Here is a 15546-nt window from a genome sequence, read left to right on the forward strand (position 1 = left end):
TTTTTGCACAATCTATATCCATGCTGGAAGATCAGTTTCACACAGGACAAGTACACTGCCAGCAAAACAAGAGGTCTGCTTTTTATATGGCCAGGAACATGTGACTTTGGCAACCAATCACAGAAGATCTTGTGTCATGACGTTTCGGATGGTTTCTGTGCCCTGATTGGTTGCTGGAATCAACACACAAAGTTAAGCAGAAAAAAAAGGGCGCCCCACTCCTGTAATCTCTTAAGACCCTCCTTTATCATCTCCACATCATCTCCCCTCAAACACGTCCCCCGTCCACCCCGCTCATCATACAGCACCACTATGCTAGCCAAAGTCATAGTGGAAATGCGATGATTTACCAAACTGTGACTGACTGTTGCTGACTTTGATTAAAATTGGTTGTGCTGCGGTCGGGCGGGCTGGGGTACTCGGTAGCCAGGCAGGCAGTCTATCAGGGATTTCACAGTGGCGATTGACAAATAAAAGGGGAATATTTACAGGGAATAATAGTTTATGGTTGTATCGTGATGCCAGCTGAGGTATCTAGCCAGGGATGGCTAGCGCAGCAAGTGGGGTCCCCAGGGGATAGATGGTAATGCAGCAAGATGGATCATGCCCCTCAGCAGGAGCATACCCCTGGGGTAGTGATGGAAGGTGTAGTGAGCAGTGCAGCAGAAAGAAGCAAGGAGGCAAAGGAATTCAGTCTTTACTAGTCATGAGCGAGTATACTCGTTGCTCGGGTTTTCTCGAGCACGCTCTGGTGACCTAAGAGTATTTATGACTAGTGTTGAGCGATACTTTCCGATATCGGAAAGTATCGGTATCGGAAAGTATCGGCCGATACCGTCAAAATATCGGATCCAATCCGATACCGATACCCGATCCCAATGCAAGTCAATGGGACGAAAATATCGGAATTAAAATAAACCCTTTATACACTTGTAGGTTCATTCTACATGAAGGAAAACAACTAAGAATAATGTAGGATGTATTGGGGGACGTGGCGGAGACATTAAAGGCACAGAGGTTTAGCCCAATGTAATAGAATAGCAGGATTTTTTTTTTTTTTTATGACGTTCGGCGTTAGAAAGAATTTGACTATGTTAATTTTTTTTTTTTTTATGTCACATATTGATGTTTCACTACTTCAACGCCCTTCACCTTCTTTTTTACTTCTCCCACGCTTTCTTCTTCATTATCCTCATCATCAGCTTCTTTGACATCAACTTCTTCACCTTATTCATCTTCTTCTTCATCTTCTACCTATTATTTTTTGGGTTACATTGTTCATATTCTTTTTATTTTACTATTATCTTCATCATATTCTACTTCTTCATCATATTCTTATTTGTGACAGGTAGGGTTGAGCGAAACGGGTCGATCAATTTCAAAAGTCGCCGACTTTTGGCTAAGTCGGCGTCTCATGAAACCCGATCCGACCCCTGTGCTTGTCGGCCATGCGGTACACGACTTTCGCGCCAAAGTCGCGTTTCAATGACGCGAAAAGCGCCATTTCTCGGCCAATGAAGGTGAACGCAGAGTGTGGGCAGCGTGATGACATAGATCCTGGTCCCCACCATCTTAGAGAAGGGCATTGCAGTGATTGGCTTGCTGTCTGCGGCGTCACAGGGGCTATAAAGGGGCGTTCCCGCCGACCGCCATGTTACTGCTGCTGCTCTGAGCTTAGGGAGAGGTTGCTGCCGCTTCGTCAGAAGCAGGGAGAGCGTTAGGCAGGGTCCACTAACCACCAAACCGCTTGTGCTGCAGCGATTTCCACTGTCCAACACCACCTTCGGTGTGCAGGGACTGTGGAAGCTATTTTTTTTTTTTTTTCCCCTCAGCGCTGTAGCTCATTGGGCTGCCCTAGAAGGCTCCGTGATAGCTGTATTGATGTGTGTACGCCACTGTGGAAACCAACTGCTTTTTTCAAAGCACATATCCTCTTGTTCTTTCCTTTCTGCACAGCTATCTTTTTTGTTTGTCCACACTTTTTATTTAATTTGTGCATCAGTCCACTCCTATTGCTGCCTGCCATACCTGGCTTAGATTACTGCAGGGAGATAGTAATTGTAGGACAGTCCCTGTTTTTTTTTTTTTTTTTTTTTTGTGGGAGATTAAGATTGGCATTTCTGCTACAGTGCCATCCCTGTGTGTGCCATCTCTCAGTGAGTGGGCCATAGAAAGCCTATTTATTTTTTCTGTGATTTGTGTTCTAAATTCTACCTCAACACAAAAGCACTACATCAATCAGTGGGAGAAAAATATTGGCCTCAGTCAGGGCTTGTGTGCCACTGCTGTGTGTGCTATCTCTCATTCAGTGGGCTATAGAAAGCCTATTTATTTTTTTTTTTGTTTTTAATATTATTTGGTTTCTAAAGTGTCCCTGCCAAAAAAAAAAAATACCTAAAAAAACAGTGGGAGAGTAATATTGCCCTTTCAGCTTGTGTGCCAGTCTTGACTCCTGGGTGTGCCACCTCTCTCCCTCTCATTCAGTGGGCCATAGAAAGCCTATTTATTTTTTTTTTTTGTTTTTAATATTATTTGGTTTCTAAAGTCTCCCTGAAAAAAAAAAAAAAACATAAAAAACCAGTGGGAGAGTAATATTGCCCTTTCAGCTTGTGTGCCAGTCTTGACTCCTGGGTGTGCCACCTCTCTCTCTCTAATTGTGGGCCAGAGAAAGCCTATTTATTTTTTCCGTGATTTGTGTTCTAAATTCTACCTCAACACAAAAACACTACATCAATCAGTGGGAGAAAAATATTGGCCTCAGTCAGGACTTGTGTGCCACTGCTGTGTGTGCTATCTCTCATTCAGTGGGCTATAGAAAGCCTATTTATTTATTTTTTTTGTTTTTAATATTATTTGGTTTCTAAAGTGTCCCTGCCAAAAAAAAAAAAATACCTAAAAAAACAGTGGGAGAGTAATATTGCCCTTTCAGCTTGTGTGCCAGTCTTGACTCCTGGGTGTGCCACCTCTCTCTCTCTAATTGTGGGCCAGAGAAAGCCTATTTATTTTTTCCGTGATTTGTGTTCTAAATTCTACCTCAACACAAAAACACTACATCAATCAGTGGGAGAAAAATATTGGCCTCAGTCAGGACTTGTGTGCCACTGCTGTGTGTGCTATCTCTCATTCAGTGGGCTATAGAAAGCCTATTTATTTATTTTTTTTGTTTTTAATATTATTTGGTTTCTAAAGTGTCCCTGCCAAAAAAAAAAAAATACCTAAAAAAACAGTGGGAGAGTAATATTGCCCTTTCAGCTTGTGTGCCAGTCTTGACTCCTGGGTGTGCCCACCTCTCTCTCTCATTCAGTGGGCCATAGAAAGGCTATTTATTTTTTTTTTTGTTTTTAATATTATTTGGTTTCTAAAGTGTCCCTGCCAAAAAAAAAAAAATACCTAAAAAAACAGTGGGAGAGTAATATTGCCCTTTCAGCTTGTGTGCCAGTCTTGACTCCTGGGTGTGCCCACCTCTCTCTCTCATTCAGTGGGCCATAGAAAGGCTATTTATTTTTTATTTTTTTTTTTAATATTATTTGGTTTCTAAAGTCTCTCTGAGAAAAAAAAATAAATTAATTAGATGGGAGATTAATATTGACATTAGTGCTTGAGTTACAGTCCTGCGTGTGTGTCATCTCTGTGATTTGGTGCCACAGAAAACAGAGTGTGTAACATTGTGCCTGATTTTCCTTGTGGTCTCACCAACCTGTTAAGGGATATAGAAATCATACTGAAGTTATAGCTCACCGTGTAAGTTGTTTGACAGCAAGAAATAAAGTTACTTTGGTTAAGATTTTAAAACAATGAGGAAGTCTGGTGCAAGAGGTCGTCGTGGGCGTTCATTGTCAGCTGGTAATGATGGTAGTGGTAGTGGAGCATCAGGTGGTCGTGGGGATAAAAATATTCTACCTAAGTCTGGAGCTGTGGAGCCAGTTTCGTCGTCAGGCTACACAAGGCCTCGAACGCTCTCTTTTCTGGGAGTAGGAAAACCGCTTTTAAAGGCGGAGCAGCAACAGCAAGTTTTGGCTTACATTGCAGACTCAGCCTCTAGCTCTTTTGCCTCCTCTTCAGAAACTGGTAAATGTAAAAGCAGCGCGTCGCTTGTGGATGTTCACGGTCAGGGACAAGTCGCTTCCTTGTCCTCCTCAGCAAAAACTACAACAAGAGAGAAGGATGCAGCAGGCGACACAACGGGTCACTCCATGGAGCTCTTTACACATACCGTCCCTGGGTTAGAAAGTGAAACATTTAACAGGCCATGCCCATTACAAGTAGATTCTGACATGGAGTGCACTGATGCACAGCCACAGCCAGAGTACTATGCTGCTCCTTTGACTCAGACCACCACATTGCCCTCTCAGGGTACAGATCCACAATCAGACCCTGATGAGACTATGTTGCCCCGCCACGAACGCTATACCACCGACCGACACAGTGACACAGACGAAGTTGCACACGAGCTCGAAGAGGAGGTAATAGATGACCCAGTTATTGACCCCGATTGGCAGCCATTGGGGGAACAGGGTGCAGGCGGCAGTAGTTCAGAAGCGGAGGTGGAGGAGGGTCCGCAGCAGGCATCAACATCGCAACAGGTTCCATCTGCCGGGCCCGTATCTGGCCCAAAACGCGTGTCAAAGCCAAAACCTGTTGGAGGACAGCGTGGCCATCCGGTTAAAGCTCAGTCTGCAATCCCTGAAAAGGGATCCGAGTCTAGGAAGAGTGCAGTCTGGCATTTTTTTAAACAACATCCAACAGATCAGCGCAAAGTCATCTGTCAAAAATGTTCAACTAGCTTAAGCAGAGGTCAGAATCTGAAAAGTCTAAATACTAGTTGCATGCATAGACACTTAACCACCATGCATTCTCAAGCGTGGACTAACTACCAAACGTCCCTTAAGGTTGTAGCACCCTCGGCCAATGAAGCTAGTCAGCAACGCAACATCCCTTCCGTCACTGTAAGGCCACCATTTTCCGCACCACCGGCAGTATCTGTGCAGGTTTCTTTGCCAGCCAAAAGCAGTCAGGGTCAGGGAATCACCAGTTTTGTAGGAGGAAATATTGCATCTAGGGCACCGGCAGAAACAATACCGTCTCCAACCGTCTCTCAGTCTGCCATGTACACCGGCACACCCGAAAGTTCCACGATCTCCTGCTCTCCAGTCCAGCTCACCCTACATGAGACTCTGGTTAGAAAAAGGAAGTACTTATCCTCGCATCCGCGTACACAGGGTTTTAACGCCCACATAGCTAGACTAATCTCTGTTGTGAATTTGGATTCTGGGCTCCCCCGGTGGCCGCTTGTGGAATTGGACTTGTCATCCTCTTTCCTGTTTCACCTGGTTCCATCAGTAGTGGGTGTCGCTATTTAAGCTCATTTCTCTGGTGGTTTCTTGCCGGTCAACAATGTTATCTGATGCCTCTCAGTGCTTGTTCCTGCTTCTAGACAACTACTAGATAAGTTGGACTTTTGTCCATGTTTCGTTTTGCCTATTTGTTCCAGTTCACAGCTGAAGTTTTGTTACTGTGTCTGGAAAGCTCTCGTTGATCAGGGATTGCTACTCTGGCGTTATGAGTTAATGCCAGAGTTTAAGGTAATCTCTGGATGGTGTTTTGTTAGTGTTTTTCTGCTGACCATGAAAGTATACTATCTGTCTTCTGCTATCTAGTAAGCGGACCTCAAATTTGCTAAGACTATTTTCCTGCTGCGTTTGTTGTTTCATCTGAACTCACCGTCATTATATGTGGGGGGCTACTGTCTTCTTTGGAATATTTCTCTAGAGGTGAGCCAGGTCTTATATTTCCCTCTGCTAGCTATTTAGGTCTTAGGCCAGAGCTGGGCATCTAGCGATAAATAGGAAATGCTACCTGGCTATTTCTAGTTGCGCGGCAGGCTTAGTTCATGGTCAGTATAGTTCCATCTTCCGAGAGCTTGTCCCTCTATAGGCTTGCTATGATCTCTGCCTGTAGAGATCATGACAGTTTGACCGGCCTATAAAGTGTTAAAGACCCAGGTTGAGAAAGGAGAGTTATAAGAAGTCTGCTGGAAATTTTTTTTTTTTTTTTTCTTTCCCTCCAGTCTGCCTTGCTGCAGTCTTTTTTCTCTCTCTCCTCCTAATCTCTGTATGGCTCTGTGTGCACCTGACAATAATGGATCTCCAGAGTGTAACTGCGGGTTTGAATAATCTCATCACTAAAGTACAAAATTTACAAGATTTTGTGGTACATGCTCCGGTATCTGACCCGAGAATTCCTTTGCCGGAGTTCTTCACAGGGAATAGAGCTAGCTTCCAGAATTTCCGAAATAATTGTAAGCTTTATTTGTCCCTGAAGTCTCGTTCAGCTGGAGACCCTGCTCAGCAGGTTAGGATTGTGATTTCCTTGCTCAGGGGTGACCCTCAAGATTGGGCCTTCTCATTGCCAGCAGGGGATCCTGCGTTACGCGATGTGGATGCGTTTTTTCTGGCCTTGGGCTTGCTTTATGAGGAACCTCATTTGGAACTTCAGGCAGAAAAAACTTTGATGGCACTATCTCAGGGGCAAGACGAAGCTGAAGTTTTCTGCCAAAGATTCCGTAAATGGTCTGTGCTTACTCAGTGGAATGAGTGCGCCTTGGCGGCAACTTTCAGAGAAGGTCTCTCTGATGCCGTTAAGGATGTTATGGTGGGGTTCCCTGTGCCTGCAGGTCTAAATGAGTCCATGACAATGGCTATTCAGATTGATAGGCGTCTGCGGGAGCGCAAACCGGTGCACCATCTGGCGGTGTCTATGGAAAAGACGCCAGAAAGTATGCAGTGTGATAGAATTCTGTCCAGGAGCGAGCGACAGAATTTTAGACGGAAGAATGGATTGTGTTTCTATTGTGGGGATTCTACTCATGTTATATCAGCATGCTCTAGGCGTACAAAGAAGCTTGATAAGTCTGTTTCCATTGGCACCATTCAGTCTAAGTTTATTTTGTCTGTAACCCTGATTTGCTCTTTGTCATCCATTGCTACGGACGCCTATGTTGACTCTGGCGCCGCTCTGAGTCTTATGGATTGGTCCTTTGCCAATCGTTGTGGTTTTGATTTAGAGCCTTTGGAGACTCTTATTCCTCTGAAGGGGATTGACTCCACCCCATTGGCTAATAATAAACCACAATACTGGACACAAGTAACCATGCGTATCAATCCGGATCACCAGGAGATTATTCGTTTCCTGGTGCTGTATAATTTACATGACGATTTGGTACTGGGATTGCCATGGTTGCAGTCTCACAACCCAGTCTTGGACTGGAGAGCAATGTCTGTGTTGAGCTGGGGATGTAAGGGTATTCATGGGGACTTACCTTTGGTTTCTATTTCGTCGTCCATTCCCTCTGAAGTCCCTGAGTTCCTCTCTGATTATCAAGACGTCTTTGACGAACCCAAGCTTGGGTCGTTACCTCCGCACCGTGAGTGCGATTGTGCCATAGATTTGATACCGGGTTGTAAATATCCAAAGGGTCGTTTGTTTAATCTGTCTGTGCCGGAACATGCTGCTATGCGGGAATATATAAAGGAGTCTTTGGAAAAGGGACATATTCGTCCATCTTCTTCTCCCTTGGGAGCTGGGTTTTTCTTTGTCTCAAAAAAAGACGGCTCTTTGAGACCATGTATTGATTATCGGCTTCTGAATAAGATCACTGTTAAGTATCAATACCCATTGCCATTGCTTACTGATTTGTTTGCTCGTATAGAGGGTGCTAAGTGGTTCTCTAAAATTGATCTTCGTGGGGCGTATAATTTGGTGCGGATCAGGCAGGGGGATGAGTGGAAGACCGCATTTAATACGCCCGAGGGCCACTTTGAGTATTTGGTCATGCCTTTTGGTCTTTCTAATGCCCCTTCAGTTTTCCAGTCTTTTATGCATGATATTTTCCGCGATTTTCTGGATAAATTTATGATAATATATCTGGATGATATTCTGATTTTTTCTGATGACTGGGACTCTCATGTCCAGCAAGTCAGGAGAGTTTTTCAGGTTCTGCGGTCTAATTCTTTATGTGTGAAGGGGTCTAAGTGCGTTTTTGGGGTCCAGAAAATTTCCTTTTTGGGGTATATTTTTTCTCCCTCTTCCATTGAGATGGATCCCGTCAAGGTGCAAGCTATTTGTGACTGGACTCAGCCCTCCTCTCTTAAGGGTCTTCAGAGATTTTTGGGCTTTGCCAACTTTTACCGCCGATTTATTGCTGGTTTTTCGGATGTCGTTAAACCACTGACTGATTTGACCAGACAAGGCGCTGATGTTGCTAATTGGTCCCCTCATGCTGTAGAGGCCTTTCAGGAGCTTAAGCGCCGTTTTGCCTCTGCCCCTGTGTTGCGTCAGCCTGATGTTAATCTGCCTTTTCAGGTTGAGGTTGACGCTTCGGAGATCGGAGCTGGGGCAGTGTTGTCGCAGAAAGGTTCCGACTGCTCCGTCATTAGGCCTTGTGCCTTCTTTTCTCGCAAATTTTCGCCCGCAGAGCGGAATTATGATGTTGGGAATCGGGAGCTTTTGGCCATGAAGTGGGCGTTTGAGGAGTGGCGCCATTGGCTCGAGGGGGCTAGGCATCAGGTGGTGGTATTGACTGACCACAAAAATTTGATTTATCTTGAGACTGCCAGACGCCTGAATCCTAGACAGGCGCGCTGGTCTTTATTTTTTTCTCGCTTTAATTTTGTGGTGTCATACCTACCGGGTTCTAAGAATGTTAAGGCAGATGCCCTTTCTAGGAGTTTTGACCCGGACTCTCCTGGTAATTCTGAACCCACAGGTATCCTTAGGGAGGGAGTAATTTTGTCGGCCGTTTCTCCTGATCTGCGGCGGTCCTTGCAAGAGTTTCAGGCGGATAGACCGGATCGTTGTCCGCCTGATAGACTGTTTGTTCCGGATGATTGGACCAGCAGAGTCATCTCTGAGGTACATTCTTCTGCATTGGCAGGTCATCCCGGAATTTTTGGTACCAGGGATTTGGTGGCAAGATCCTTCTGGTGGCCTTCCCTGTCACGAGATGTGCGAGTCTTTGTGCAGTCATGTGACGTTTGTGCTCGGGCCAAGTCTTGTAGTTCTCGGGCTAGCGGACTGCTGTTGCCCTTGCCTATTCCTAAGAGGCCTTGGACACACATCTCGATGGATTTTATTTCAGATCTGCCTGTTTCCCAGAAGATGTCTGTCATCTGGGTGGTCTGTGACCGTTTCTCTAAAATGGTCCATTTGGTTCCTCTGCCCAAGTTGCCTTCTTCTTCTGAGTTGGTTCCTCTGTTTTTTCAGAATGTTGTCCGATTGCACGGTATTCCTGAGAATATTGTTTCTGACAGAGGTACCCAATTTGTGTCTAGATTTTGGCGGGCATTCTGTGCTAGGATGGGCATAGATTTGTCTTTTTCATCTGCTTTTCACCCTCAGACTAATGGCCAGACCGAGCGGACTAATCAGACCCTGGAGACATATCTGAGGTGTTTTGTCTCTGCTGACCAGGATGATTGGGTTGCTTTTTTGCCATTGGCAGAGTTCGCCCTCAATAATCGGGCCAGCTCTTCCACCTTGGTGTCCCCGTTTTTCTGTAATTCGGGGTTTCACCCTCGATTTTCCTCCGGTCAGGTGGAATCCTCGGATTGTCCTGGAGTGGATGCGGTGGTGGAGAGATTGCATCACATCTGGGGGCAGGTTATGGACAATTTGAAGTTGTCCCAGGAGAAGACTCAGCGTTTTGCCAACCGTCATCGTCGTGTTGGTTCTCGGCTTTGTGTTGGAGATTTGGTGTGGTTGTCTTCTCGTTTTGTCCCTATGAGGGTCTCTTCTCCTAAGTTTAAACCTCGGTTCATCGGCCCTTATAGAATATTGGAGATTCTTAATCCTGTTTCTTTCCGTTTGGACCTCCCTGCGTCCTTTTCCATTCATAACGTTTTTCATCGGTCGTTATTGCGCAGGTATGAGGTACCTGTTGTACCTTCAGTTGAGCCTCCTGCTCCGGTGTTGGTTGAGGGTGAGTTGGAGTACGTTGTGGAGAAAATTTTGGACTCTCGTGTTTCCAGACGGAGACTCCAGTATCTGGTCAACTGGAAGGGTTACGGCCAGGAGGATAATTCTTGGGTCAATGCATCTGATGTTCATGCTTCTGATCTTGTTCGTGCCTTCCATAGGGCTCATCCTGGTCGCCCTGGTGGATCTGGTGAGGGTTCGGTGCCCCCTCCTTGAGGGGGGGGTACTGTTGTGAATTTGGATTCTGGGCTCCCCCGGTGGCCGCTTGTGGAATTGGACTTGTCATCCTCTTTCCTGTTTCACCTGGTTCCATCAGTAGTGGGTGTCGCTATTTAAGCTCATTTCTCTGGTGGTTTCTTGCCGGTCAACAATGTTATCTGATGCCTCTCAGTGCTTGTTCCTGCTTCTAGACAACTACTAGATAAGTTGGACTTTTGTCCATGTTTCGTTTTGCCTATTTGTTCCAGTTCACAGCTGAAGTTTTGTTACTGTGTCTGGAAAGCTCTCGTTGATCAGGGATTGCTACTCTGGCGTTATGAGTTAATGCCAGAGTTTAAGGTAATCTCTGGATGGTGTTTTGTTAGTGTTTTTCTGCTGACCATGAAAGTATACTATCTGTCTTCTGCTATCTAGTAAGCGGACCTCAAATTTGCTAAGACTATTTTCCTGCTGCGTTTGTTGTTTCATCTGAACTCACCGTCATTATATGTGGGGGGCTACTGTCTTCTTTGGAATATTTCTCTAGAGGTGAGCCAGGTCTTATATTTCCCTCTGCTAGCTATTTAGGTCTTAGGCCAGAGCTGGGCATCTAGCGATAAATAGGAAATGCTACCTGGCTATTTCTAGTTGCGCGGCAGGCTTAGTTCATGGTCAGTATAGTTCCATCTTCCGAGAGCTTGTCCCTCTATAGGCTTGCTATGATCTCTGCCTGTAGAGATCATGACAAATCTCGTTAGAGATGATGCCCTACCGGTTAGTTGAAAGCGAAGCTTTCAAAGCCCTGATGGAGTACGCTGAACCACGATACGAGCTACCCAGTCGACACTTTTTTTCCAGAAAAGCCATCCCAGCCCTGCACCAGCATGTTAAACAGCGCATTGTCCATGCACTTAGGCAATCTGTGAGTACAAAGGTGCACCTGACTACAGATGCATGGACCAGTAGGCATGGCCAGGGACGTTATGTGTCCATCACTGCACACTGGGTGAATGTGGTGGATGCAGGGTCCACAGGCGACATCAATTTAGGGACAGTTGTGCCTAGCCCACGGTCTAGGAAACAGTTGGCTGTAGGCGTTCGCACCCCCTCCTCCTCCTCCTCGTCCTCCTGCAGAAGCTACAGCTCTTCCACAGAACGCAGTCGGCCTACCACTCCATCGGCAGATGACACTGTTGCACACCAGTTGTCCCATTATGGGCCAGCTACTGCCAAGCGTCAGCAGGCTGTATTGGCTATGAAGTGTTTGGGCGACAACAGACACACCGCGGAAGTTCTGTCTGAGTTCTTGCAACAAGAAACGCAGTCGTGGCTGGGCACAGTAGATCTTGAGGCAGGCAAGGTAGTGAGTGATAACGGAAGGAATTTCATGGCTGCCATCTCCCTTTCCCAACTGAAACACATTCCTTGCCTGGCTCACACCTTAAACCTGGTGGTGCAGTGCTTATTGAAAACTTATCCTGGGTTCTCCGACCTGCTCCTCAAAGTGCGTGCACTTTGCTCACATATCCGACGTTCGCCTGTACACGCCAGCCGTATGCAGACCTATCAGCGGTCTTTGAACCTTCCCCAGCATCGCCTAATCATAGACGTTGCAACAAGGTGGAACTCAACACTGCACATGCTTCAGAGACTGTGCGAACAGAGGCGTGCTGTTATTTATTTGTGGGAGGATACACGGGCAGGCAGTAGGATGGCAGACATGGAGTTGTCCGTTGTGCAGTGGTCTAAGATACAAGACATGTGTCAAGTCCTTCAGTGTTTTGAGGAATGCACACGGCTGGTTAGTGCAGACAACGCCGTAATAAGCATGAGCATCCCCCTAATGCGTCTGCTGATGCAAAGTTTGACGCACATAAAGGAGCAGGCGTCTGCACCAGAGGAAGAGGAAAGCCTTGATGACAGTCAGCCATTGTCTGGTCAGGGCAGTGTACAGGACGAGGTAGCGGGCGAAGAGGAGGTGGAGGACGAGGAGGATGATGGGGATGAGTATATTTTTAATGCGGAAACTTTCCCGGGGGCACAGGAAATTGGTTGCGTGTCACGGCCGGGTTCTGGTTTTTGGAGGGACACAAGTGACGTAGATTTGCCTGCAACTGCCCCTCAAACAATCACACCCGGAGATTTGACAACTGGAACTTTGGCCCACATGGCGGATTATGCCTTACGTATCCTAAAAAGGGACACACGCATTACGAAAATGATGAACGATGACGATTACTGGTTGGCCTGCCTCCTTGATCCACGCTATAAAGGCAAATTGCAAAATATTATGCCACATGAGAACTTGGAACTAATATTAGCAACCAAACAATCAACTCTTGTTGACCGTTTGCTTCAGGCATTCCCAGCACACAGCGCACGTGATCGTTCTCACACGAGCTCCAGGGGGCAGCAGACTAGGAGTGTTAGGGGTGCACACATCAGAAGTGGCGTTGGACAGAGGGGTTTTCTGACCAGGTTGTGGAGTGATTTTGCTATGACCGCAGACAGGACAGGTACTGCTGCGTCAATTGAAAGTGACAGGAGACAACATTTGTCCAGTATGGTTACTAACTATTTTTCATCCCTTATCGATGTTCTCCCTCAACCGTCATTCCCATTTGATTACTGGGCCTCCAAATTAGACACCTGGCCAGAATTGGCAGAATATGCATTGCAGGAGCTTGCTTGCCCGGCAGCAAGTGTCCTATCAGAAAGAGTATTCAGTGCTGCAGGTTCAATATTAACCGAAAAAAGGACTCGTCTGGCTACCCAAAATGTTGACGATCTAACATTCATTAAAATGAACCACAACTGGATTTCGAAATCTTTTGCCCCACCTTGCCCGGCCGACACCTAGCTTTCCTATGAAACGCTCTTGCCTGTGAATTACTTTTCTAATGTCTAATTTGCTGCAGCTGATTGTACAGCATACGACATGTTTACACCTCCCTAAATGGCCAAACTCCCCACACGGGGCCGTGGTATCGCGACTTGGCGCAAGCACCCGTGAGACTGCTGTTTGTCTGAAGAGGTGGGTGTGCTCGCTTTTGGTTGACGGCATTGCTACTGGGTCCCTCATAGTACAATGTAGTGTCTCTGGCGGTGGTGGTGCGCACCCAACGTCAGACACACCGTTGTAACATGAGGGGCCCTGGGGCGGTCCCGCCGGCCTCTAGAGAGTTCCCCCCTACCCCAGCTCAAAATGTGCTCTACCGCGTGCAAAATTATGTCGCACAGCTCCACCAATCTTTAGTCTATTCGCTGACATCATTCAATGTCTGGCACTGACAATACAAATTTGTACACATCTATGATGCAACTTAAAGTAGTCTGTGTCTGTGTCCTATATTGGCACCATTAAATAGTTACTGCCAAATTACTATGTCAGAAACTCAGCAGATGAGCCCACCCCTGTACCTAAGTATGCCACCTTTTTTTTTGTTTTGGTTGTTTTGCGAGACATTAACATCTATTTATATTTTGGGAGTACTGGGACAGACACTGCTTGCACTACTCCTCCACTCACCACCAAGCTGCCTGTGTATCCATGTAACCGCTGTAAAGCTGCCATGAGCCTATTGTTTGTTATTTTAGGCCTTTGATAGCCTGTCTGCGGTCCCTACTTTAAATACTCCTCCACTCACCACCAAGCTGCCTGCCCGTGTATCCATGTAACCGCTGTAAAACTGCCATGAGCCTATTGTTTGGTATTTTAGGCCTTTGATAGCCTGTCTGCGGTCCCTACTTTAAATACTCCTCCACTCATCACCAGCTGCCTGCCCGTGTATCCATGTAACCGCTGTAAAACTGCCATGAGCCTATTGTTTGTTATTTTAGGCCTTTGATAGCCTGTCTGCGGTCCCTACTTTAAATACTCCTCCACTCACCACCAAGCTGCCTGTATATCCATGTAACCGCTGTAAAACTGACATGAGCCTATTGTTTGTTATGTTAGGCCTTTGATAGCCTGTCTGCGGTCCCTCCTTTAAATACTCCTCCACTCACCACCTAGCTGCCTGTGTATCCATGTAACCGCTGTAAAACTGACATGAGCCTATTGTTTGTTATTTTAGGCCTTTGATAGCCTGTCTGCGGTCCCTACTCCTCCACTGACCACCAAGCTGCCTGCCCGTGTATCCATGTAACAGCTGTAAAACTGCCATGAGCCTATTGTTTGTTATGTTAGGCCTTTGATAGCCTGTCTGCGGTCCCTCCTTTAAATACTCCTCCACTCACCACCTAGCTGCCCGTGTATCCATGTAACCGCTGTAAAACTGCCACGAGCCTATTGTTTGTTATTTTAGGCCTTTGTGAGCCTGTCTGCGGTCCCTACTCCTCCACTGACCACCAAGCTGCCTGCCCGTGTATCCATGTAACCGCTGTCAAACTGCCATGACTGCCTACTGTTTGTTATTTTAGGCCTTTGAAGCCTTTCTGCGCTCCCTCCTTCCACTAGGCCTCCACTGACCAGACCACTGCTGCCCTTGTACCCCTGGAACCAATTATAAAGTGCCTACAGCCAGCCCATATTTTTATGTTAGGCCTTCGAAGCCTGTCTGCGGTCCCTCCTTCCACTAGTCCTCCACTGACCAGACCACTGCTGCCCGTGTACCCCTGGAACCAATTATAAAGTGCCTACAGCCAGCCCATATTTTTATGTTAGGCCTTCGAAGCCTGTCTGCGGTCCCTCCTTCCACTAGTCCTCCACTGACCAGACCACTGCTGCCCGTGTACCCCTGGAACCAATTATAAAGTGCCTACAGCCAGCCCATATTTTTATGTTAGGCCTTCGAAGCCTGTCTGCGGTCCCTACTTCCACTAGTCCTCCACTGACCAGACCACTGCTGCCCGTGTACCCCTGGAACCAATTATAAAGTGCCTACAGCCAGCCCATATTTTTATGTTAGGCCTTCGAAGCCTGTCTGCGGTCCCTCCTTCCACTAGGCCTCCACTGACCAGACCACTGCTGCCCGTGTACCCCTGGAACCTATTATAAAGTGCCTACAGCCAGCCCAATTTAATTATTTTATGCCTTCGAAGCCTGTCTGGGGTTCCTCCTTCCACTAGGCCTCCACTGACCAGACCACTGCTGCCCGTGTACCCCTGGAACCTATTTTTAATTGCCTAGCGCATCCTTTTTTAATTGTAGGCGCACAAAGTCTGTCTGCGGTACACTATTGAAATTGTCCTCCACTGACCAGAACAATGCTGCCTGTGTACCCCTGTAAGCTTTTTTAAACTGCAGTGAGCCACATTTTTGGTTTAAGGCCTACTCCATTCAGTTTTTAGTATATATAACAGTCAAGGCATAACAATAATTTCCAAACCATGAAATCTTTGAGATCTCTTAGAGCCACAATTAAAAAAAAAATA

General features: G+C 46.5%; 1 protein-coding gene across 1 annotated transcript; it reads left to right on the plus strand.

The window, feature by feature from the left end:
- The first annotated feature begins 2845 nt into the window (after window positions 1–2845).
- On the plus strand, window positions 2846–11320 carry LOC143804788 (uncharacterized). The gene is made up of 2 exons (XM_077283226.1): window positions 2846–5255; window positions 10929–11320. Exons 1-2 carry the CDS (start codon window positions 3795–3797, stop codon window positions 10932–10934), a joined length of 1467 nt encoding a protein of 488 aa, XP_077139341.1. The 5' UTR covers window positions 2846–3794; the 3' UTR covers window positions 10935–11320.
- Window positions 11321–15546: the final 4226 nt, after the last annotated feature.

This window comes from Ranitomeya variabilis, chromosome 2 (assembly GCF_051348905.1).
Source record: "Ranitomeya variabilis isolate aRanVar5 chromosome 2, aRanVar5.hap1, whole genome shotgun sequence".
In the NCBI taxonomy this organism is placed as follows: Eukaryota; Metazoa; Chordata; class Amphibia; order Anura; family Dendrobatidae; genus Ranitomeya; species Ranitomeya variabilis.

What these genes read in the sequence shown, in the direction of transcription:
- LOC143804788 (XM_077283226.1), top strand. Translation starts at nt 3,795, where the DNA reads ATGAGGAAGTCTGGTGCAAGAGGTCGTCGTGGGCGTTCATTGTCAGCT.